Source organism: Rhinopithecus roxellana, chromosome 20, assembly GCF_007565055.1.
Source record: "Rhinopithecus roxellana isolate Shanxi Qingling chromosome 20, ASM756505v1, whole genome shotgun sequence".
NCBI classification, from domain to species: Eukaryota; Metazoa; Chordata; class Mammalia; order Primates; family Cercopithecidae; genus Rhinopithecus; species Rhinopithecus roxellana.
In genome coordinates, this window is record NC_044568.1 from 68,051,329 (window position 1) to 68,076,975 (window position 25,647).

General features: G+C 45.1%; 1 protein-coding gene across 2 annotated transcripts in view; it reads right to left on the reverse strand.

Moving 5' to 3' along the window:
- The window catches only part of WWP2 (WW domain containing E3 ubiquitin protein ligase 2), a 181,387-nt gene that overhangs the window by 25,768 nt on the left and 129,972 nt on the right, over positions 1–25,647 (reverse strand). For both annotated transcript variants that reach the window (XM_030924577.1, XM_030924578.1), the window contains exon 9: positions 7,577–7,666. In XM_030924577.1, coding sequence (XP_030780437.1) covers positions 7,577–7,666 — 90 coding nt within the window. The remainder of the gene's footprint in view (positions 1–7,576; positions 7,667–25,647) is intronic.

Here is a 25,647-nt window from a genome sequence, read left to right on the forward strand (position 1 = left end):
GGCTGAGGCGGGAGGACTGCTTGAGCCTGGAAGGTCAAGGCTACAGTGAGCTATGGTTATGCTGCTGCGCTCCAGCCTGGGCAACAGAGTGAGATCCTGTCTCAAAACAACAACAACAACAACAACACTTCAATTGACTCTCCACTGCCCTTGAGTCAAAATCCTTTAGTGAGTACGCAAGACTCACAAAAATCTGGAACCTTCCTAGCTTTCTCGTAATTTGTCTACCCCAGGCTGGAGTATAGTAGTAGGATCATGGCTCACTGCAGCCTCACCTCCCAGGCTTAAGCAATCCTCCACCTCGGTCTCCTGAGTAGCTGGGACCACAGGAATGCACCACCACACTCAACTAGTTTTTTTTAAAAAAATTGTTGTAGACATGGGAGTCTCCCCGTGCTGCTCAGGCTAGTCTCAAACTCCTGGGCTCAAGCAATCCTCTCGCCTCAGCCCCCCAAAGTGCTGGGATTACAGGTGTGAGCCTCTGCACCTGGCCCGAAGCCATATGTATATAGTTTTGAAACACAAACAGGACTGCAGAGAATATAATGAAAAACCACGTTCTCTTGCCCCATTGCTGACTCCTGTTCCCCAAGGACAACCACTTTCAACTTTCAATTGCTTCTACTAGTATATGTGTACATCTGTGTCTCTAAATAACATGTCTATTTCATTGCTTTTTGTCTTTCCTTTAATACACAGGGCCTCACTATGTTCCCCAAACTGGATTTGAACTGCTGGGCTGGAGCTATCCTCCAGCCTCAGCTTCCTGAGTAGCTGAGTAGTCTCAGGTGTGCACCACCAAGCCTGGCTCATGATTTGATTTCTTGTTTTTGTTTTGTTTTGTTTTGTTTTTTTGGCCCCATTTGCTATCGCTTATGGACTTTCCACTACCAAAGATGAGGAATGAGGATGTAGATATTGTATTCCATCCCTCAGCTATCTCCTCCCCTCGTCCCCTCAATATGGAAAATCACCATTAAATCAATATTCAGGGTTTGGATTATGATGATGTAGAATACTGTAAGTATATTTCCTTACTTGTAACAACTTTTTTCTTTTTTCTGGAGGTAAGAATGTCCTTGTTGCCTTCTGTGTGGTTTTCAAGAACCTATCACTGATGCATCCCCAGATTCTCAGACGGGACAGGTGGCCTGGCAGTGGCCTTCCTCTCTCGGCCACATCTCTCCCTTATCTGATGTGGACAGCTGTGTTTCCACCTTACACCTGCTCTGTGTCCTTGACCTGACTCGCCTTCCCTTCTCCTCCTCCTGGGAGATTCGACGGCCTTGGGGTTAAGTTCCCTGTGTCTTGCATCCCATTCATTCTTCTTTCTTGGCTTCCTGGTGGGATTTGGTGGGATAAATCTTGGAGTAGCTTCCGAGAAAGGATGTATCAAGGTTAATTTTTTGAAGCCCAGAATGTCTGAAGATGCCTTTATTTCTACTCTCACATTCAAATGTTAAAATAACTCAAAGTTGATTTCTAGACAGGAAATCATTTTCTTTTTTGTTTGAGAAAGGGTCTTGCTCTGTTGCCCAGGCTGGAATGCAATGGCATGATCATAGCTCACTGCAGCCTTGACCTCCCAGTTCAGTGATCCTCCCACCTCAGCCTCCCAAATAGCTAGGACTACAAGCACACACCACCATGCTGGGCTTTTTTTTTTTTTTTTTTTTTTTTTGAGGCGGAGTCTCGCTCTGTCGCCCGGACTGGAGTGCAGTGGCCAGATCTCAGCTCACTGCAAGCTCCGCCTCCCGGGTTTACGCCATTCTCCTGCCTCAGCCTCCCGAGTAGCTGGGACTACAGGCGCCCGCCACCTCGCCCGGCTAGTTTTTGTATTTTTAGTAGAGATGGGGTTTCACCGTGTTAGCCAGGATGGTCTCGATCTCCTGACCTCGTGATCCGCCCGTCTCGGCCTCCCAAAGTGCTGGGATTACAGGCTTGAGCCACCGCGCCCAGCCAATTTTTTGTTTTTCGAAAAGACAGTGTCTCACTATGTTGCCCAGGCTGGTCTTGAACTGCTGGACTCAAACGATCCTTCTGCCTTGGCCTCCCAAAGTGCTGGGATTAGACGTTTGAGCCACTGCACCCAGCAGGAAATCATTTCCCATCGGAGTTGTGAAGGTCCTGCTCTACAGCTGTTGAGAAGAAGGATGGCACTCTTGGTTCCTGACCCTTTCTAGGTACTCTGTTTTTTCCCTCTGGAAGTTCTGAGGCTGTCTCTTGACACTTGGAAATTCAATCAGATGAGCCTTGGGGTGAGTCTTTTTTTATCCTCTGGGCTAGCCATGTGGTGAGCTGTTTGAATCTGGATACTTGAGTCCTGGCAATTTTCTTTTCTAATCATTTCCTATTGCCTGTTTCTCTGTTCTTTCTTGTTATTCAGCAAGTTCTTGCTAAAGAACTATTCTTCAGATGTTGAATGCCTTGGTCACATCTTCTCATCTTATCTCCAAATTTTTTTTTTCTTTTTTTTTTTGAGACAGAGTCTCACTCTGTCACCCCAGGCTGGAGTGCAATGGCGTCATCTTGGCTCACTGCAACTTCCGCCTCCTGGGTTCAAGCGATTCTCCTGCCTAAGCCTCCCGAGTAGCTGGGATTACAGGCATGCACCACCACGCCTGGCACATTTTTTGTATTTTTGGTAGAGATGGGGTTTTACCATGTTGGCCAGGCTGGTCTCGAACTTCTGACCTCAGGTGACCCACCTGCCTCGCTCTCCCAAAGTGCTGGGATTACAGGCATGAGCCACCGTGCCTGGCCCAAATTTATCTTTCAACAATTCTACTGAATTTTTCATTTCTGTTGTCATACATATTAATTTCTAAAAGCTCTTGCTTTCTGCCTGGTCCATTTCATGGCCTCCTGCGCTTGTTGCACAGATGCTATTATTTTCTTCCAAATCTTTGAGGATATCAATTATAATTTGATTTTCCTTTCCAAAGTTGTTTTTCAGCTTCCTATACTCTTTTCACCAAGTCTCTTTTTTCTGTCTGCTAATCTTTGGCTGTTTGGTCACATTTATTTTTATTTATTATTATCATTTTTTGAGACAGGGTCTTGCTCCGTCACCCAGGCTGGAGTGCAGTGGCACAATCACGGCTCACTGCAGCCTCAACCTTCCAGGCCCAAGTGATTCTCCCACCTCAGCCTCCCAAGTAGCTGGGAACACAGGCGCGCATCACCACACTCAGCTAATTTAAAATTTTTTTTGTTTTGGCCAGGCATGGTGGCTCACGTCTGTAATCCCAGCACTGTGGGAGGCTGAAACAGGTGGCTCACCTGATGTCAGGAGTTCGAGACCAGCCAACTGGCCAGGCCAACATGGTGAAACCCCATCTCTACTAATCTCTACTGAAAAAAAAAAAAATTGCAAAAATTAGCTGGGCATGGTGGCATGTGCCTATAACCCCAACTACTTAGGAGGCTGAGGCAGGAGAATCACTTGAACCTGGGAGGTGGAGGTTGCAGTGAGCCAAAATTGTGCCACTGCACTCCAGTCTGGGCAACAAGAGCAAAAATTCTGTCTCAAAAAAAAAATTATTATTTTCTTTTTCGTAGAGACTGGTTCTCCCTATGTTGCCTATGCTAGTCTCGAACTCCTGGACTCAAGTGTTCCTCCCGCCTTGGCTTCTGGAAGTTCTACTATTACAGGTGTGAGCCACCACGCCCAGCTGTGTTCAGTCACATTTAACAGTGAGCCACTAAAACACTGACTAAGTTCTGTATCCTCAGCTGGGGGCCACAGACTATAGAGTGACCAGGAAGAGTCTCAGCTATTTCACTAGAAGGTTCCCAAATATCACAATCTACGTTTCTTTCTCTTAGACTGACCACTTTCCCCAGCAAAAACAAACAAAACTACTCTCCAATTTTCAGCCTGGGGAATGGAGATACCATCCACATTTAATCTCGTTTCTGAGTTCATCCTGGCCTTCAGCTATAGTTTGTGTCCTCAGACCTGGTCCTCCCGCTCTCTCTGCAGCTTCTCAATGTCAGAGGCAGGCATGAGGCTGTGTGTGTGTGTGTGTGTGTGTGAATCTAACTCCCTGCACAAACTTCCAACTTATCTTCCCACTGATCTCAAACCAATGAGGTTTTTGTTTGTTTGTTTGTTTGAGATGGAGTCTCGCTCTGTCGCCCAGGCTGTAGTGCAGTGGTGCAATCTCAGCTCACTGCAACCTCCACCTCTCGGGTTCAAGCAATTCTCCTGCCTCAGCCTCCCAAGTAGCTGGGACTACAGGTGTGTGCCACCATGCCTGGCTAATCTTTTTGTATTTTTAGCAGAGATGGGGTTTCACCGTGTTAGCCAGGATGGTCTCAATCTCCTGACCTCGTGATCCACCCGCCTCGGCCTCCCAAAGTGCTGGGATTACAGGCGTGAGCCACCATGCCCAGCCAAGGTTTTAATCTCATTCCACACACATCCTTGGTGCCTCTAAACGCTGAGGCTTTCCAGGGCCCCATGGTGCAAATCAGCCAGCTTCTTGGTGGATTCCTCATCCTGCAGGTGTGGGTTTCAGTTCTCTCGGCTCTGCCATTTATCTACCAGAAACTAAACTTTGATTAACATCTCCCATATGCTGTTTCTCCTCCTCCATTCCTTTACGGTTGAAGGTTTATGCCTTTTTAATACCTTTATCACTATTTTAGTGGGTTTTCAGGAAGAACAGAAATGAACACATGTTCAAGCCACATGTTTAACTAGAAGTGCTCTGCTGTGGTGAATTTCTTCTTCTAAGCAGCACGACTGCACTCTTTATTTCAGTTGAAATATTGTGCAGAACAGTGACTGGAGGCCCAGTCAGCCCTTCCACCCACTTTGGCTCCAGTGGGCATCTTCCCCAAACCTCAGAGCCCCTCCGGGCACACTCTGAGCATCTTTACTTCATACAACCCTTCCACTCCAGCATAACCGCCCCATGCATCCTTCCCCAAACATATCCTTTCCATTCCCACATGCAGGCAGCCACCTTCACTGTCCCCCCAACCTGGATCATCTTCCTGCAAGAGTTGGAGCCACTTCCCTCTGTGAGGCCTCCTCAATCCTGCTGTTTCGCAGTGATCACTCTTTGCTTACCTCTGGTCTGAGCATTGCTTAAGAGTGACTGATGAGCAAATGGTTGCATTCACCCTGAGCTACTAGGTCCAATACTTATTGCTCCTGGATAGAAAGACCCATTCTCATACGAGTTTCCTGTGGGTTTCCTATACAGGGATGGCCATGATAAAGTGAATCGTTGGTTCAATCTTGCTCCCCGGGGACTAGGTCTGTAGAGATCATGGCTCCACCTGTAGTTTCAAAATTGTTTTCATCATGGTTAATACTTCCCTGGAGGCAGGACTTCTGCCATTAATGAGAAATGAAAGCTTAAGCATTCATTCTGTTCTCTCTGGATCCCCTGTGATTACAGAGCAGAAATGAGAGCTAGAGGATCAAAGTTCTTGATCTAAAACTCAGGAAGAACTAATAAGCTATGCAGGGTGTACAGGTGAGCCATCTCCCAGGAAAACACGAAAACTACCCTGGAAATAAGACAGCTTGATTAGTAGTATCCCACCTCAACACCTGGAGGACAGCAAGTCCCCAGTCGTCCTTAGAAGATATCACTGAATATCTTTACTTAAATTCCATGCAAATGCTCATTGGGTCAAGGCCTACGTCCCTCCTAGACCAGTGAGGTTAAGAAGAAGCCACAGTAGGCTGGGCGCGGTGTCTCACGCCTGTAATCCTAGCACTTTGGGAGGCCGAGGCAGGCGAATCATAAGGTCAGGAGTTCAAGACCAGCCTGGTCAAAATGGTGAAACCCTGCCTCTACTAAAAATACAAAAAATCAGTTGGGCATAGTGGTGGGTGCCTGTAATCCCAGCTACTCAGGAGGCTGAGACAGGAGAATCACTTGAATCCAGGAGGTGGAGGTTGCAGTGAGCCGGAGACCGCACCACTGCACTCCAGCCTGGGCAACAGAGCGAGACTCCGTCTAAAAAAAAAAAAAGCCACAGTACACAGAGCTCCTGCTGTTTTAAAGTGCATGTTATAAAGTACACAAAGTACAAGTGTGTAATACATACTGTTAAAGTCAGTGTTTAATTTGTGACACAATTATAGAAAGTCAAATATTGACTGGGTATTTGATAATATAAACAAAATACCGCTAATGATATTGGAGCTTTACTTTTAATACAAGAATATGTTTTAGAAATATATACTGAAATACGGAAAAATGATGTGTTTGTGTTTGTGTTTGGGAGTTGCTTCAGAATTACCTAGATCAGGGCGTGGGGGATGGGTGGAGGGTAACAGATCAGGAGCTAGCAAATTTTTTCTATAAAGGGCCACACAAAGTAATTATTTTAGGATTTGCAAGCCATAGAGTCTGCTGCAATTACTCAACTCTGCCAATGAAGTACAAAAGCAGCCAAAAACAATAAGTCAACAAATATGTGTGGCTGTGTTCCAATAAAACCTTATTTACAAGAACAGTCAGAGGGCTGGCTTTTGCCCACAGGCCGTCATAGTGTGCCGACTAGTTTGTACAGGTGAAACAAAACCCGCTAGGAGTTGATAATTTTTGAAGCTAAATGTTGAGTATGTGGGGGTTTGTAATATTATTCTCTCTATATCTATTTGAAATTTTCCATAATAATAAGAACATTTTCATAATTTTCATAACAAAACGCTCAACCTGTTTTTATTTTTTATTCTTATTTATTTATTTATTTAATTTGAGAAGTCCATGTTTAACTTTGGTAACTTATTTGACTTCAAGTCAAAGTGGAAAACAGAGTGAGCACTGATGATGACAGGTTATGAGTTTCATCCTCCAGGAGGTACAGAAAAAAGGAAAACTCAAGCATTCTACTGGAAAACTGGAGCTAAAAGCAGCCCATCCATGGAGAATTATGGGACCAGAAGATGAGGTGGGATGTGTGTGGCACACTCCTGACAGCTGAACCAAACAAGCCACGTGGGCTCTCCTGAGAGTCCCCACTTCCAACAGCCTTTCCCTCCACAAACTCAGGGCAGGGGGAAGTATGTATATTTTATACAGGAGCGCTTCATGGCTACTTTACTGGGAGGTAATTCTTTCTTGAAGCAGAATACATTCCCTTTTGAAAGCTCTCGGGACCAGGAGACACATGTGGAAAGAACTTTCTGTCCCTGGCAGACAGGGAACCAAATCCCTTCTCCTTGAACTTGGACAGTCTTCCCTGTCTTGGAAGCCTCTCTCATCCTTTGGTTTTGGATAACTTGGCGGCATTCTCACAAAGCCCTGCCGAATGAGAAGCACTCTGCCTTTAGGGACAGGCTGGGCACAGGGTACGGTGAAACGCATCAACGTTCTATCTTGGCCTCCCATGCGCCTTTTGTTTCCCAGAGATCCTCTAATAATTCTAATATGTCCTAAGACATGGGAGCAATATTAAGGCAAGTGGATAGGAAAAGCAATCAAGTGACCCAGAATAAACATCACTGTGCTATGCTACCTCTGCAGAAAGGGACCATTTCAAGAAGCCATTGGGTGACTCATGGTGTCAGTTCGAGAGTCTCAGGTCTTCTCAGGTGATGACTTACCCCGGAGGAAGGGGCCGCTCCCAGGTGGTGGTCTTGGTATTGTGGTCAACATAATAGACGCGTCCATTGGGCAGCTCTCGCTGTTCCCATCTGAAAAATAAAGTCAAGGGTAGCATGAGACACACAGTGGAAAGGCATAGGCCCCTGTTAGAAAGGAAGACCCTCACCACTCATGTGGCTAATTTACAGGAAGCATCAAAGATGACATGTGAGGCTGACTCAATGGTGAAGCCCATTCCTGCGTGGCTGAGGGTGCCAGCCAGAAGTGCTTCTTGAAGAAACTATAATAGCTCCCCTGTATGGAATCAATGGACCAGCATCCACTATAGATCACTCTAAATTTCCCTAAATGGCCCGTAGGAATATATATTCCATGGATTTTTTTTTAAAAATTAGCATTTCTCCACCATTTCACAATCAAAGGTCCCTTTGGAAACATGATGAAAGCTGAGGACCCTTTCCCTTCAACATGCACTTATGACAAAAATTTGTATTGCAATTTCTGGGTTTTACAGACCCCTCCAAAAGATCATCTATAGGCCCTCCAGCCTTTTTCGTCTACCCAACCTGTTAAAGTCACAGATTCTTTTTTTTTTTTTTTTTTTTTGGTTTTTTTTTTTGAGATGGAGTCTCGCTCTGTCACCCAGGCTGGAGTGCAGTGGCCGGATCTCAGCTCACTGCAAGCTCCGCCTCCCGGGTTTACGCCATTCTCCTGCCTCAGCCTCCCGAGTAGCTGGGACTACAGGTGCCCGCCACCTTGCCCGGCTAGTTTTTTGTATTTTTTAGCAGAGACGGGGTTTCACTGGGTTAGCCAGGATGGTCTCAATCTCCTGACCTTGTGATCCACCCAAAAATTAAAAAATAAAAATAGTTGGGCATGGTGATGTGTGCCTGTAGTCCCAGTTACTTGGGAGATTGAGGTGGGAGGATTGCTTGAGCCTGGGAGGTGGAGGCTGCAGTAAGCTGAGATTGCACCACTGCACTTCAAGATTCTTTATTTTTTCAATGAGACAGGGTCTCACTCTGTTGCCCAGGCTGAAGTGCAGTGGTGCAATCTCAGCTCACTGCAGCCTCCACCTCCCAGGCTCAAGCAATCCTCCCACCTCAATCTCCCAAGTAGCTGGGAATACAGGCACACATCACCGTGCCCAGCTATTTTTATTTTTTAATTTTTGATAGAGACGGGTCTCACCATGTTGCCAAGGCTGGTCTGGAACTCCTGAGCTCAAGCAGAAGATCCGCCCACGTTGGCCTCCCAAAGTGCTGGGATTATAGGAGTGAGCCACCGCACCCAGCTTAAAGTCAGGTTCTATGACTACCCCGTTCTCTGAGCATCATATATATTCATGCTCACATCTATTTTTGTAATACAGGATTCATTTACAGAGTATCTTAAAAGAGATCTGGGTGAATACAGAAACACAACATATTGTTATTTTATACTGCTCCACCTATGAAGTCAAGTCTGTTTGTAAGCTAATATAAGCTCAAGGTGCTGAGGGTGGCTCATCTGCACTACTGAAAGAATGCCGAAGTAGCAGGTGATTCAGAGATAATACACAAGCCTGATCAGCACAAAATACAGCCAAGGACCACACATTCCCCACACTCCTGTTATTTGCATGAAGTCTGACAATAACTCTACTTCCCCAGAACATAGTAACCTATATATAAAGGATGTAAAAATGTATTTATATAATGCTTACCACTTTCTCAAGGATATTAATGGTACTGCAGGCCTTTATGTTTTACACTGAATTTATTTACTTCTACTTTTGGGTACTGTCTAGGAGAAATTGACCTTTTCTGGGAAGCTACTACAGTCAGTTCTGCTGTAATGCTTGTTTTAAAAATGCAAATCTGTTCCAATGCTATTGATACAGAGAAGCGGACAATGTGAGCATAATGGGAATTCTGTTTGCTTATGCATGATTTTGTCTGTGAGAAACACTAATGAACACAGAAAACTTCCCCCAGCTAAACCGAGTGCCACAAGAATATACAAAACCCACAGGTATCTAGCAGCCTCCTCAGTTTACAGTGTATTAATAGGTTATACCATCAACATCTGGAGTTACAACTCCCATCTGATTTCAGATAGCCCTCCATGCACCAGTTCACAGTAATACTCACAAGCTCCAACTTCTGACACCTGCTTCCACAAGCAAACTTCAGGTCTTCTCAAGAGAAAATGCCATATTTACTGTAGTGTTATCTATTTCGTAATCATTTAACATGTGTAAAACTGCTATCATTATTAGGTTCCTATTTTTTTTAATGTGTCACTGACAAACTTTTTTAGCATTACGTCCTACTCATTTTTCCCCATAAGCCCTGTGGTTTTTATCCTCTTAACATATTTTTCTTTTTATTTTTTTAAAGACAGAGTCTTGCTCTGTTGCCCAAGCTGGAGTGTGGTGGTGTGATCATAGTTCACTGCAGCCTCTGATTCTTGGGTTCAAGTGATACCTCTGCCTCAGCCTCCCAAGTAGCTAGGGAAACAAGTGCGTGCCACCAGGCCTAGCTAATCTTTTTATTTTGTAGACATGGGGTCTTGCTTTGCCCAGGCTGGCCTTGAACTTTTGGGCTCAAGTAATCCTCCCACTTCAGCCTCTCAAAGTGCTAGTATCACAAACCAACGTGCCTAGCCCTTCTGTGTTTTAACTGCATAATTTTGCATCACGTGGTGACTTTTAGGGGCACATATGTTAGAGCAGAGCTAACTGTATATGAACAAAAGTGTCCTAACTTCTACTATTAAGCCTGATGTGTCTACACTGATAGGTATCACCTATACTTAATGCTATTTCTCATTAAAACTGGGATGTCTGGTTAGTGGACTGCACTGATCAGCCCCTCAAAAGCTAGTCCAGAAACAGATACATAAGGCCAGGCGCAGTAGCTCACGCCTGTAATCCCAGCACTTTGGGAGGCTGAAGTAGGCGGATCATGAGGTCAGGAGATGGAGATCATCCTGGCTAACATGGTGAAACCCCATCTCTACTAAAAATATAAAAAAATTAGCCGGGCGTGGTGGTGGGCGCCTGTAGTCCCAGCTACTCGGGAGGCTGAGGCAGAAGAATGGCGTGAACCTGGGAGGCGGAGCTTGCAGTGAGCCGAGATCGTGCCACTGCACTCCAGCCTGGGAGACAGAGCAAGACTCAGTCTCAAAAAAAAAAAGAGAAACAGATACATAAGGTTTTCAAGGTAAGGAAGAAGCAGAGGAGGCACCATCACCACTGAGAATCTACCACGAGCTACAGGCTTACACCATGTATGCTATCCTTGCCTCCATCCTTTAAGGTGGAATTATCATCACCACTGATGAAACTGAGGCTCAGAGAAACTATGTAACTCTTCAATGGGATTCAAACTCAGCTCTGCCCCCCAAGCCCGTGAATTTCACCATGCTTTGCAGAAAGGAAGAACGAGAAGAAAAGGAAGATGAACTGAAATTTATAGGGGCTCTTCTACATGGCCACCATGTGCCAGATGCCTTCCCAATGCTGATCTCAAAGTGAGCAGCTTTCCTAGCACTGGCATCGAGGTAGGATCAAAATGACTAGGGAGGAATTACACAGGCTCAGTAGGCCCTTCTCTAGATGCTTGAGACCAGAAGTGTTTCAGATTTTGGACTTTTGTTTTCAGATTTTGGAACATCTGCAGAATACATACCAGCTGAACATCCCTAATCTGAAAACCTGAAATCCTAAATTCTCCACTGAGTATTTCCTTTAGGCATCATGTCAGAACTCAAAAAGTTCTGGATTTGGGGGCATTTCAGCACAGGAATGCTCAACCTGTAATGGGTCCATAGTCTTCATTTCTAGGTTCCATTTTAATCACAACCCTCTGCTCAGATCTGATTTTCTGGACAAAGGTACACATTTTGCACCACTACGAGGCCTGGCCCCAAGAACAGTGAGATCTGGAGGTTCTACATACCCCCCAAAGTGGACAACTCTTGGTCAAGGACCAGAGCCCTACTGTTTAAAGACAAACATTAGACAAAATAAATTTAGCCAAGTTTATTTAAGAATGATCCATGAACTGGGCAGCACTCAGAACCAGGAGAGGTTCAAAGAGCACTGCCAAGCAGTCTTTAGAGGCAAGTCTTTAGAGGCTGAACATGGAAGCAAGGTAGATAAATCATCTAAATGACTATAGCTGGGCATCTGCCTTAATTGGGCATGGTCTGATCAGCCACCTGCCTGTGACTGGCTGAAACCCAGCTATTTGTTACAAAAAACATACACTCCTAATTTGGGTTTTGGTTGGTTCACGTAGTAAGTTAGGTTGTAGTTTGCTATGTAAGAACTTGACGTACAGAGCCGCAGGCTAATGGCCTCTTGCTCACTTATTTAACATGGCAAACACCATTAAATAGCACCTAGGGATGTTTTCTCTCCTGGGCATTCTTGCTCAAGGCTCTGACTGATGAGAATCCTGGGAATTTGACCCAGATGCCCTGGTTCCTCCCACTGCAAAAGGGAGACTTTCATATTCCCTTTAGTATTTTACCAAAAGGGCAGGATCTGGCAAAAGTGGTCAGATGAAAATGCACACTAGGGCCAGGTACAGTGGCTCATGCCTGCAGTACCAGCACTTTGAGAGGCTGAGGCAGGAGGATCACTTGAAGCCAGGAGTTTGGGACCAGCTTGGGCAACATAGCAAGATCCCATCTCTATAAAAAAATGTTTTAAAATAGGCAGATGTGCTTGCATATACCTGTAATCATACCTACTCAAGAGACTGAGGCAGAAGGATCACCTGAGCCCAGGAGTTGGAGGCTGCAGTGAGCCATGATCACACCACTGCACTCCAGCCTAGGCAACAGACCCCAACTCAAAAAAAAAGAAAGAAAGAAAATATGCACTAGGAATAGTCAAAGATCTTCTCCCTCTGAATGCCCTTCTGATTTAAAGACAAAGGAGTAACAACACTGCCAGCTCAAGAGGCTGGTGTTCCATCTGCGGGGATTTGGCAGGGCCTTCTAGCACAGAAGGCAGCCGACATACTGTAGCTTCACAGCAATTCTCCAAATACCTTCTGTCTGCTCAGTAACAGAGGAGCAAATCTGATACCCTCTTTATTCATCTGAATTTGGAAATGAAGAAAGTCCTGAGAAAGATATTTGGCTTAAGGGTAAGTATTAAAAAATGAAAGCACTGAGCGCCAATGGCAGCAAGCCTCTCTTTTATAACATCTGCTCCTAATGCGATTTAAGTAGCTGAGAACTCTCCAGCACTCCCTAAGAATTTAGCTGCATCCTTCCCTTCCTTGAAAACAGTTCTTTGGGCAGTTTTGTGGCACAAAAGCCCTAATACTAGTATGCTCATTTTTCAGTCACTATTTGGAAAACTCTAATATTTGAGGGGCTGCCCCTTTTATTAAAGACAAAATATCTGTTAGAGTAGCAACTGCAGTTTGAAAACAAAACTTAAACACATTTTTCTTTATTGTTTTCTTTTTCTTTTTTTTTTTTTTTTGATGGATTCTTGCTCTGTCGCCAGGCTGGAGTGCAATGGCGCGATCTTGGCTCACTACAACCTCTACCTCCGGGGTTCAAGCGATTCCCCTGCCTCAGCCTCCTGAGTGGCTGGGAGGTATGTGCCACACCTGGCTAATTTTTTTGTATTTTAGTAGAGATGGAGTTTTACCATGTTGGCCAGGATGGTCTTGATCTCCTGACCTTGTGATCTGCTCACCTCAGCCTCCCAAAGTGCTGGGATTACAGGTGTGAGCCACCGCGCCCAGCCATTTTTCTCTATTCAAAAAATTATTTTAACTTCCATATTATCAGCAGTCTCCACTTTTGACATCTTTTATGTTCATTTGAGACAAGGAGAGAAACATTGATTGATTACGCTTTGGCTAATGTTTTAATATGAAGGTAGGGTAACGCTTCAAATTCCATGAAATAAATGTCTGTAATTGACAGTGGTATTCCCACACACTGCCAGAAATGAAATCAGTTCTGAGTCCTCTTTCCTTATATTCAACAGTTTCAGCAGCTCTTCAGAGGACACAGACCCAGACGAGGCCCACCCTTCCATCTTTGATCGCAGCTGATGCTGGAAATGAAAGTCTCTCTTTCAGGGACTATTATTGTCCCACAAAGCTCAATGTCCTTCTATGAACCCCCTCAACTGGCTTAGCGAGAAGAATAGTTACCAGAGGAACAAGAGCTTTCTTCCATCACTTTTTTTGGTATCTACATTTTTCCCTTTTGCAACTGGACCCCTGCTCAGATTAAATGTCCCTGTGGGTCCTCCCTGATCCACGACCTGACCTTCCTCCCTTTCTCACAGAACCTCACTCCTCCCTCACCCGCACGGCTATTCATAATTCACACAAATCTCTCCCCTTCATTCACGCAGCACAGTCGGTGGATTCTATCACTAACCAGACGAGCCTCCTGATTCCTGTTCCTCCTCAGTGGCCACTGACCCACATAGATGGAGCCTCCCTCCAACTGTCTTGGTTTGGTCCCCCCATGCCAAGAAAGTGACACTGGTATCAATTTTTCATCAGCACATCCCTGTCAGAGGTTACATTTCTGTCCCTTATAAGCAACTCCTTCACACTGAGATTAAAAGGCTTTTCAATCAAACTACCCATGGGTCTCAACACTGCATCTTGGTCACGTGGGTCATCTCCTGTCCCCCTCAATAGCTTCCATTGATGCTCTCAGGAACAGTGTTCAAAGCACCAAGCTTGTTTTAAGTCCCTACCCAACACATTGCTCCTTGGCCTTCAATGAGTAACATTCGGTTGGATCATGGACTAACGAGGTCTTTGTACTTCAAAGTACTTTAAAAGCAGTCTCCAACTGTAATTAATCTTAGGTACTTTTTCTTTTCCCTAAATTACCTTTGCTCTGATGGATGTTACTGCCTTTGCTTCAGTTGTATATGAACCATGTTCCACCCCCATGTCCCAATCCACTCACAACTGCCATCTTAACAGGTTAAAGGCTAAATATCTCCATCTAATTATTAGAACGACATCAACATCTCTCTCATGTTACCGGAAAGGAAATTGTCTGGTCTTCTGAACCACATTTTCCTGTCAAAGGTTTCCTATATGTCTTCAGGAAATTAATGCTCAATTACCCATTGTTACAGTATGTGATCAGCCATTCTGATCACCATATTTCTTGGTCAGACTCACTAAGAGAATCACCATTTCACCAAGAATAGGATTAAGCTAAAAGGGATTAAAGCTGGGCAAAGAGTTCAAGTGAATATTAGAGAAATTCTCTATTTATTTATTTATTTAGAGGCAAAGTCTCGTTCTGTCACCCAGGCTGGAGTGCAGTGGTGCAATCTTGACTCATTGTAACCTCTACCTCCCAGGTTCAAGTGATTCTCCTGCCTCAGGCTCCCAAGTAGCTGGGATTACAGGGACTTGCCACCACACCTGGCTAATAGAAATTCTCTTCAAATGGCCCTTATAGATTGATATACCAAAATGCTCCAAATTTCAGTCTTGGTAAGAGCATTATCAGCTTGTATTATTCATTAATTTGCTTACTTTTCATTGACACAGGCACTGGGTATTATTAGTAAAGCTAACTCAATCAAAATCCACTCTCACAATTAGAAAATAAGACCACATGAAACTCCGTCTCTACTAAAAACACAAACAAATTAGCCGGGTGTGGGGACACACGCCTTGTAGTCCTAGTTACTCAGGAGGCTGAAGCAGGAGAATGGCATGAACCCAGGAGACGGAGCTTGCAGTGAGCCGAGATCACACCACTGCACTCCAGACTGGGCGACAGAGTGAGACTCCATCTCAAAAAAAAAGAAATTAAGACCACATGGGAACCCTTTCACACCCTAAAGAAAAGATGTCTTGCTGGTTACTTAGACAAAAATTAAACTTAGGAAGAATACACTGGAAGTACTCAAGTATTCTTTAAGCTCCCTCTTCAGAAGTTCAACTCCCCACAGGCAAAAGCTACATAAAATCACATTTTCTTTTTTTTTTTTTGAGACGGAGTCTCGCTCTGTCACCCAGGCTGCAGTGCAGTGACCGGATCTCGGCTCGCTGCAAGCTCTGCCTCCCGGGTTTACGCCATTCTCCTGCCTCAGCCTCCCGAGTAGCTGGGACTACAGGCGCCCGCCACCTCGCCCGGCTAGTTTTTCTTTGTATTTTTAGTAGAGACGGGGTTTCACCGTGTTAGCCAGGATGGTCTCGATCTCCTGACCTCATGATCCGCCCGTCTCGGCCTCCCAAAGTGCTGGGATTACAGGCTTGAGCCACCGCGCCCGGCCATAAAATCACATGTTCTTATTCTATGCTCCTATAATAAATGTTTCTGAGCCAAGTCCTATTCTTCCCCCAAGCTTTCGCCACTTCCGGGGAGAACCATAAGATGTATTTCTTCTGTAGGGATGTTTTCAGGCTGTTTTATGAGTCAGAAATCTGTCTGCAATGGAACATACCTCCTGTGCACTGTGTTTAGTGCTTCAGTAGGTCCTTTGTAAACTGGGTGGGAAATGTGTTAAACTCAGTCCTTCCCTGAAGGACCCTTCCTGAAATAAGGAACTAGCCTTTAAATCTAAGCACACTAACCTTTTAATAACTCAACAACCAGCACTTTATGCCTTCCAAACACAGGATGGCATGGGAGCAGCTACCAAAGCTCCTGAATTAACTCTTTCTTCCTATCTTTTTTATCTTGCCAAAGCTCCTCCATAAAGGCTGGCAACACTGGCCAGGCACAGTGACTCACGCCTGTAATCCCAGCACTTTGGGAGGCCGAGGCGGGCAAATCACCTGAGGTCAATGGTTTGAGACCACCCTGGTCAACATGGTGAAACCCTGTCTCTACTAAAAATACAAAAAATTAGCCAGACAAGGTGACACGCACCTGTAGTCCCAGCTACTCAGGAGGCTGAGGCAGGAGAATCGCTTGAGTCAAGGAGGTGGAGGTTGCAGTGAGCTGAGATTGCACCACTGCACTCCAGCCTGGGTGACAGAGCAAGACTCCACCTCAAAGAAAAAAAAAAAAAAGTTGGCAACATTAAAATATATGCATCTATAAAAAATCCTTTTAATTCTCTTTTTAAAAAATAGAGACAGGGTCTCGCCATATTACCCAGGGTGGTTTTGAACTCCTGAGCTCAAGCAATCCTCCTGCTTCAGCCTCCCAAAAGTGCTGGGATTACAGGCGTGAGCCACTGCACCCAGCTTCTAAAAAATTATTTTTAACCTTTTGCTGTCCAGGCTGGTCTTGAACTTCTGGACTCAAGGAATCTGCCTGCCTAAACCTCCCAAAGTGCTGAAGTTACAGGCATGAACCACCAAGTGTGGCCTGTAACATTTTTATATAACTTCAGAGTAGGGAAGAATTTTAGACAAAACATGAAAGACACACGAAAAAGATTACAGATTTGGCTATTTAAAATTATTAACTCTTGTACAATAAAAGGCACCATAAACAAAGTGAAAAGACAAGCCACAGACTGGGAGCAAATATTTGCAATGCATATAATTGAGAAGCAATTTGTATCTAGCATTATTAAGAATCCTGCAGATTGGACGGGTGTGGTAGCTCATGCCTGTAATCCCAGCACTTTGGGAGGCCGAGGCAGGTGGATCACCTGAGGTCAGGAGCTCAAGACCAGCCTGACCAACATGGTGAATTCCCATCTCTATTAAATACAAAAAAATTATCTGGGTGTGGTGGCACATGCCTGTAATCCCACCTACTCAGGAGGCTGAGGCAGGAGAATTGCTTGCACCCAGGAGGCAGAGGTTGCGGTGAGCCAAGATTGCGTCATTGCACTCCAACCTGGGCAACAAGAGTGAAACTCCATGTCAAATAAAACAAAAACAACAACAAAAAAGAATCCTGCAGATTAAAAATAAATATATATACAGACAAATTTTTAAAATGGACAAAAATAAATAGGCAATTTACAAAAGAAGAAACCAAAGAACCTGATAAAAACACGTGAAAAAAGGTTCAATCTCAATAGTAATCAGGGAACTTCAAACTGAATCCTCAAAGAGGTACCATTCATGCCCATTAGACTGGCCCACATGAAACAAATCTGACAACACTAAGTTTTAGCAGGAATGCTTACGCATGTTCACAGGAGTGCGAATTGGTTAGGTGACTCAGGGAATTTGATAATATCTACTACAGTTGAAGATCTTCATTTCCTATAATGCAGAAATTTCAGTTACTGTACAAATCTTTAAGAAATAACTGGCCAGGTGCAGTGGCTCACAGCTGTAATCCTAGCACTTTGGGAGGCTGAGGTGGGCAGATCACCTGAGGTTGGGAGTTCGAGACCACCCTGGCTAACATGGCAAAACCGTGTCTCCACTAAAAAAACAAAAATTAGCCAGGCATGGTGGCGGGCGCCTGTAATCCCAGCTACTTGGGAGGCTGAGGCAGGAGAATCGCTTGAACTTGGGAGGCGGAGGTTGCAGTGAGCTGAGATTGTGCCACTGCACACTCCAGCCTGGGGGAACAGAGCAAGACTCCGTCTCAAAAAAAAAAAAAAAAAAAAAAAAAACAGAAAAAGAAAAAGAAAAAACGATGTACACAAAAAGGCATATACAGGAAAACTTTACTGCAGCCATTGTTTCATTGTGCTTGTTTTGTTTTGATTTTTGTTTTTTTGTTTTGAGATGGAGACTCGCTCTGTCGCCCAGGCTGGAGTACAGTGGCATAATCTCGGCTCACTATAACCTCTTCCTCCTGGGTTCAAGCCATTCTTCTGCCTCAGTCTCCTGAGTAGCTTGGACTACAGGCGTGCGCCACCACACCCAGCTAATTTTTGCATTTTTAGTAGAGATGGGGTTTCACCATATTGGCCAGGCTGGTCTCGAACTCCTGACCTTCTGATCTGCCCACCTCAGCCTCCCAAAGTGCTGGGATTACAGGCGTGAGCCACTGTGCCCAGCCTACTGCAGCCATTGTTTATAGCTGTCAAGAAACAAGTAAATGGGTAAATTTTTATCTATTCATTAACAGAATACCGTATAGCAGTTTAAATGCATGTCCCAAGTCCCATCTGTCACTGTATACAGGGAATGAGATCAGAGAGTTCACGGAACCTTCAGCTGTACTGGTAACATCTTACACATCAAGGGGTTAAAAAGAGGTGGTTAAAAGACCTCTTCAGGGGCTGGGCACGGTGACTCACGCCTGTAATCCCAGCACTTTGGGAGGTTTAGGGGAGCAGATCGCTTGAGCCCAGGAGTTCGAGACTAGCCTGAGCAACACAGTAAAACCCCACCTCTACAAAAATTACAAAAATTAGCCTGGCATGGTAGCATGTGCCTGTGGTCTCAGGTACTCGAGAGGCTGAAGTGAGAGGATCACCTGAGCCTGGAAAGTAAAGGCTGCAGTAAGCTGAGACCACGCCACTGTATTCCAGCCTGGGTGACAAAGATTCTGTCTCAAAAACAAAACAAACAAACAAAAAAACAGGGGGAGACCTGTAGCAAATGCAGCACAGAGCTAAAGATGGTAAGCCACAGGTATTTCTTACATTCTTCTCCATTTGTATCTGCATGCTTACAATATTTTACAATAAAAACGAATGAATTTTAAAAGCATATATTGGAAGATTATCACATTTTGGTAGATGTGTGTTATATGTGTATCTGTATATGTGGTGCCTGGCAAATTGCTTAAGTTCTCCTCACTTGCAAGATGAGGATAAAAGTAGCTCTCTCACAGAGGGAAGACTGCCTGAAATAATCCACGTAGGAAACTGCGCAGTCCCCAGTACGTTAGAAACACTTACGATACACAATAGCTGTAGTTAGTGTTTAAAAAAAAAAAAAAAATACACACAAGGTGCAAAAGAAATACCAATGGTCAGATCTGGGTGGGTGTTTGTTAACTGTTGTTACTAGGTATTGTTCTTCTCCTGCCTCCTATTTTTTTCTAATTTTCCATCAATGGGCTTTTATAATAAGATCAAAAAGAAACTTTAAAAAATTTTAAGGGCCACTGAGAATGTGGTATCATTTTCCCACTCATGTAACACATCACTCCCTCTCCCTGGAAGCCAAGTTGTGTGCTGGGTGCAGGGAACACAAAGACGGACACAATATTCCTTCCTCTTGAGAAGCTCTCAAGAAAGTGTAGTAAGGATGGGCACGGTGGTTCACACCTGTAATCGCAGCACTTTGGTAGGCCAAGATAGGAGGATCTCTTGAGCCTCCAGGAGTTGGAGACCAGCCTGGGTAACACAGCAAGACCTTGTCTCTACAAAAAGTACAAAAATTAGGTGGGTATGGTGGTGCACGCCAGTAGTCCCAGCTACTTGGGAGGCTGAGGCAGGAGGATTGCTCGAGCTAAGGAAGTTGAGGCTGCAGTGAGCTATGATCACGTCACTGGACTCCAGCCTGGGTTACAAAATGAGACCCTGTCTCCAAAAAAAGGAAAGAAGGTGCAGTAGATATGAAAATGAGTAATTATGCGTGAATACATACACATAAGGTGAAGACATTTCATGGCCCAGCCTCCGACAACAGTAGAATCTTTGGAAATAAGAGTTTAAGTTCTGAGACGGTGATGAGGAAGCCAGAAACATGCACTATTCCACGTGACCTAAGAATGTAATAATCCCTGCAGAGTATTGAACTAAACCACAGTAAGCAAAGAAACAAACTGGAGGAAAGATACAGACGCTCGCAGTGTAATCCTTTAATCTGAAGCTACTCAAAGAACGATCCACAGCCCAAACTGTTACTGTTCTGTGACCAGAAAAGTACTGAAGTTTCTAAGCACTTACAAACTTTTTTTTCTTTTAACTGAGACAAGGTCTCACTCAGTCATCCAGGCTGAAGGGCAGTGACTTGAACACAGCTCACTACAGCCTCGACCTCCGGGACTTATGCGATCCTCCTGCCTCAGCCTCCAGAGTAGCTAGGAACACAGGTGCACACAGCTGGTATTTTTGTTTGTATTTTTTGTAGAGACAAAATCTTGCTAAGTTGCCCAGGCTGGTCTCAAACTCCTGGACTCAACCAATCCTCCTGACTCGGCCTCCCACAGTGCTGAGATTACAGGCATAAGCCACCATGCCTGGCCCACTTTAGGAACTTTTGTGCCAATCTGACATTACTGTAATATGCACATATGTGCTCAATAGATTCGTCTCATTGAGCAGAGTATAGAATAAAAGGATTCACAATAGACAGAATATTTTAAAATAAATTAAAACAACAACCAAAAAGGACCGTTTTCTCACAAATAGTTTTGAGAAGTGCAGCTTTAAAACTTCTTGGGTAAGGCTCTTTGGCTAGTGCTGAAGTTGAGTTTGGAATGAAAGTCAGTGGCAGCGCCTGGTTTATAACTTAGCAGAGAGGCTCCAAATTCCAACATCTCTTCGAGTGTCCCCGCAAACAAACATCCAAGAACTCTTACAAGGCTATCGTCCTTGATAGTGTCTCAAGGGCCATCTCAAGAGAGTGCCCCTGGATATCCATAATTGGGCAGGGGGGTAGAGGAGATGGCAAATCTGAAAGATCTAGAAAACATCCCTCCTCAAGTTAATTCCACTCGGAGGCAGGAGACAGACGGGGCAGCCAATGGCTGCGGGAGAAAAAGCATGGTGTGAAATGGCAGAGCTGAGGTAAGTCGGCAGTCCAAACACAACGCCCTCCGTTATGTAAGAAACCACAGTGGCGTGCTGGCTGCCAGGGCAAAATAATGTGCCTCTGTGTGTGTGGGACCGAGGGAGCTGCAAAGACTGTAAGGGACACGCTCGGAGTTTATCTAAGCCATGTACACACAGTTGGCTCATTGATAATGAGCGCTGGATCCCCAAAGTGGGCTAAGCACTGAGAAGAAAACAGATACAGGGCCCACAGACCAAAGCAGCCTCGTTTCCCGTTGCCCAGGACCTGAACCACTATCTCACCAGGCCCCCCAAACCTTCCTGGCACCCCTCCTTTCATAGACATTTGCAACCTGAAAACTTCATACCCCTCCAGTTGGCTTCTTTTATGCTAGTTAATTTAAAAGTTATGGAAAGCAGGAGGGCTTACAGATGGGGACAGAGAAAAAGAGATGGGGAGTGCTGTATTTGGACCTCTGCAGCCCAGGTTTCAGCAGCCTTCAGTTCTTAAAATGTTCTGATGCGTGTAACCACATATGGCCAAAGTCTCATCTGCTGCATATTTCAAAAAGACAACGCAGCTAGGCGCAGTGGCTCATGCCTGGAATCCCAGCACTTTGGGAGGCCAAGGTGGGAAGATCGCTTGAGCCCAGGAGTTTGAGATCCACATGGGCAACAGAGTAAGACCCTCACTCTACTAAAAAAAAAAAAAAAAAAAATAGCTGAGTATAGTGGCATGCGCCCATAGTCCCAGCTACTCAGGAGGCCGAGGCAGAAGGATTACTTGAGCCTGGGAATTTGAGGCTGCCATGAGCCATGATCATGCCACTGCACTCCAGCCCGGGTGACAGAGCAAGACCCCATCTCAATTAAAAAAAAAAAAAAGGCAATAACCTGAAAAATAGAGCCATGAGATCCTCAAGAGAACCTTGCTCCTGTCATTCAGTAAGGGAAACTGGATGAGTTGAGAAGATAAAGTTAGAAAGACAGAGTAGTCCCCTGGAGGGCCCAGAAAGCAATCAAGCTTAGCTCAAATGCCTCAGTGAAGAGGAGCCGTGCTGCACAGTATCTCCCAGTGCGGGAAACGCAATCCTTTATGAACAGAGAAGAGCATTCTGAGGGCTGGGTGCAGTGGCTCACTCCTGTAATCCCAGCATTTTGGGAGGTCCAGGCGGGTGGATCACTTGAGGTCAGGAGTTCGAGCATGGCCTGGCCAACATGGTGGAACCCTGGCTCTACCAAAAAATACAAAAAATTAGCCAGGCGTGGTGGTGCATGCCTGTACTCCCAGCTACTTGGGAGGCTGAGGCATGACAGTCATTTGAACCTGGAAGACGGAGCCTGGACAAAAGAGTAACACTCTGTCTCAAAAAAAAAAAAAAATAGTATTCTGAACTACAAGAGATGCATATTTGAACCCAAAGCCAGTCAACCCAGTGAATGACAGCATTAGGCTCAACTTTCTTGACCTTGGGAAGAAAATGCAATATTGCTGTCATAGCTGTTCTTTCTTTGAGGCATCAAAGAAGCAAAATACATTCATCTAGGTGAAGGGAAGAAAAAAAAAAAAAGATGGCATTTAAAAGTATTCATCCATTCATTACAAACAAGTCTTGGGGGCCTACTCTGTGCCAGGCTCCTGGCCACCTTGGTGTGCAGAGCCAAGAACAGCAGACAGGCAGAAAACAAGCAATGACAGGTGTGAGAAGAGTGACAGAGGAAGGACACACTTCCTCTTGTCTGCCAGGAGTCAGGGAGGGAGTCCCAGAGGATTTACTGATTTAAGTTGACACTTGAGGATGTATAGGAAATAATGGACAAGATGGCAAGGAAGGTTTCAAAAAGAGCGACCAGCACAGGGGAGGGTCCTAAGTCCGGAGAGAGGGTGATGCATTTGTCAAATTAAAGTTATCATGGCTTAGGCAGAGATGTGGAGTGGATCCCACCAAAGGAGAAGGCTTGAGGGGTGGGTGGGGTCATATTACATAGGCCTTTTTAGGCCTTCTTAAGGATTTGGGAATTTATTCACAAAGACAATATGAAGCCACTGGAGCATTCTAAGTGGTGAAAGGTCATGATCAGAGTTTTACTTTTAAAAGTTAAAACAGGGCTGGGCACAGTGGCTCATGCCTATAATCCCAGCACTTTGGAAGGCCAAGGCAGGAGGATTCCTTGAGCCTAGGTGTTTGAGACCAGCCTTGGAAACATAGCGAGACCTTGTCTCTATGAAAATAAACAAAATTAGCTGGGTGTGGTGGCAGGCGCCTGTAGTCCCAGCTACTCAGGAGGCTGAGGTGGGAGGATCACTTGAGCCCGTGAGGCTGAGGCTGCGGTGAGCCAAGATTGCACAACTGCATTCCAGCCTGGGTGACAGAGTGAGACCATGTCTCAAAAAAAGAAAAGTTAAAATAGATTGGGAAAGGGTAAAAACAGTCACTTGAGTGACAGATCATGGTAATTTGGTCTGGAATACTGCAAAAGCATGTGGCCAAGTGGGCAGATGTAAGAGTTGTTTAAGAGAATCATTGTTTCAATGAGAACACATGGACACAGGGAGGGGACCATCACACACCGGGGCCTGTCAGGGATTCGGGGCTAGGAGAGGGATAGCATTAGGAGAAACACCTAAACTGCACGTTCTGCACAGGTACCCCAGAACTTAAAGTGTCATAAAAAAAATCGTAAAATAAAATTTTAAATTAAAAAAAAGAGAGAATCATTGTTTCATTTAACTATTTCCTGGAGTCCCACTATGTGCCAGGCTAGGTACATACATGCTAGGTGCTGGACATGCAGAGGCAAATAAGAAAGACACAGTCCCTGCCTGTATGGCACCTAGAGTATGGTGGAGGAGATGGTCACTCAATCAACTGTATGCAAATTACACCTGTGATAAACGCAAAGCAGGATCAGTATGGGAAGCTGAGACAGCACAGTCTGGAGGCCCAAAGGCAGGGCTTGATGACTGAATGGATGTCAGGGACGGGGAAAGATGTATGGCTTGAAGGTCACCTGGGCAGATGGTGGCACCATTCCCAGGAGGACCAGGTTCTAGCCCGGATGGGATAAGATGATGAGTTCTGTTGGGTTGAAATAGCCACGTGGCACCCAACCTGCTGTCTCTTAAATAGTAACAGATATTTGTCTAATGAAAGAATGAACAGTGTAAAACCTCGAATATAGACCTTAGGCACTAGTAGATACTCAATTCAGACGCTGCATGTATATATCCTCATAAAAGATAAAGGCATTCTGCAAACTAAAGAAGATGCAGTTCCTATGAAATGGCACTCCAATCCCTGCGCCACAATACACCCTTTGTTGGTATTGGAATTAGAAATGACAGATTTCATTCTCTCATTGGTTCCCTGACTCTGAACACCAGGAGTAACCTGGTGTTAATAACCTGCCTTGCCTGGATTTCCCAAACTTTTAAGTCAGCTGGGGTGGGGCTGGCAGGCCTATGAACTGGAAGGATCGCTGGCAGAAATCGTGCTCTCTCTGGCCTCCATCAGCCAACCAAAAGCCTGCCGTGCTCCCTCTTAGACACTCAGCAGTGCTAGTCAGTCTCCAGGTAGGTGGCTGATGATCTCCAGGCCCTGAGTCAGCCCTCAAAGCCCTCCTAGTCATTTAGAAGGGCACGTGGAAGCCATCTGGGCTGGAAAACTGGGTCTCCGACACCCTTCTCTGGGCCATCGTAGATGTTCAAGTGGGGAGCAGCCTCCCCAGGCCCACACACGTGGACCTCATCACGTTCTAAATGCCCCAAGGAGAAGATGCTGTTCAGGCTCCACCTCAGAAACATGTTGCAGCCTCTGGCAGGATGAGGAAGGGGAATCGGCTTCCCTGGGCTGCTGGATCTGCCAGACTTAGAATAAAGAACGTTTTCAGAGCCTGGAGTTTTCCAGCTGCCTGGAAACAGGAAGTGCCCAATCCCGAGAACAGTAACCCTCACACACGCCCTACATAAAGACATGTTGAGCCATTAGCCCTAATTGCCTGAGACTGACACAGGAGTGAGGCCGGCCTTCCAGGCATTCGCTCAGCGGAAAGAAAACAAACAGCTCACTGGGGACACAGGCGGCCATTTTCTCTCCTTTCTGCCAACATGATTCTGCTGTTCCCCCCAAATTATAACATACAGGCTTCAAATTATAAACCAAACAAAGGTCTTTCGAGTATTCCTTACCACATACGAAAGACAAATATCTCTGTAGGGAGTAGCTGGACACAAAGCAATTGATCAGTGAGCTTTTCACTTTAACCTTCACTAAAATCAAAAACCTCACAAAAAACGTCTCAGAGCTGCCTCTCAATCCTGCCAATTCTCTCCAGGTTTGAGGTACGAAGGAATGTTGAACAGGACTTTCTGAAGAGACAGAGTTAGGTAGCGTGGTGCATGCTAGGAAAACAATACGTATGTGGTAAAGGTCACATATGCCTTCAGGTAAAGGATTTTTGTTTTGACAA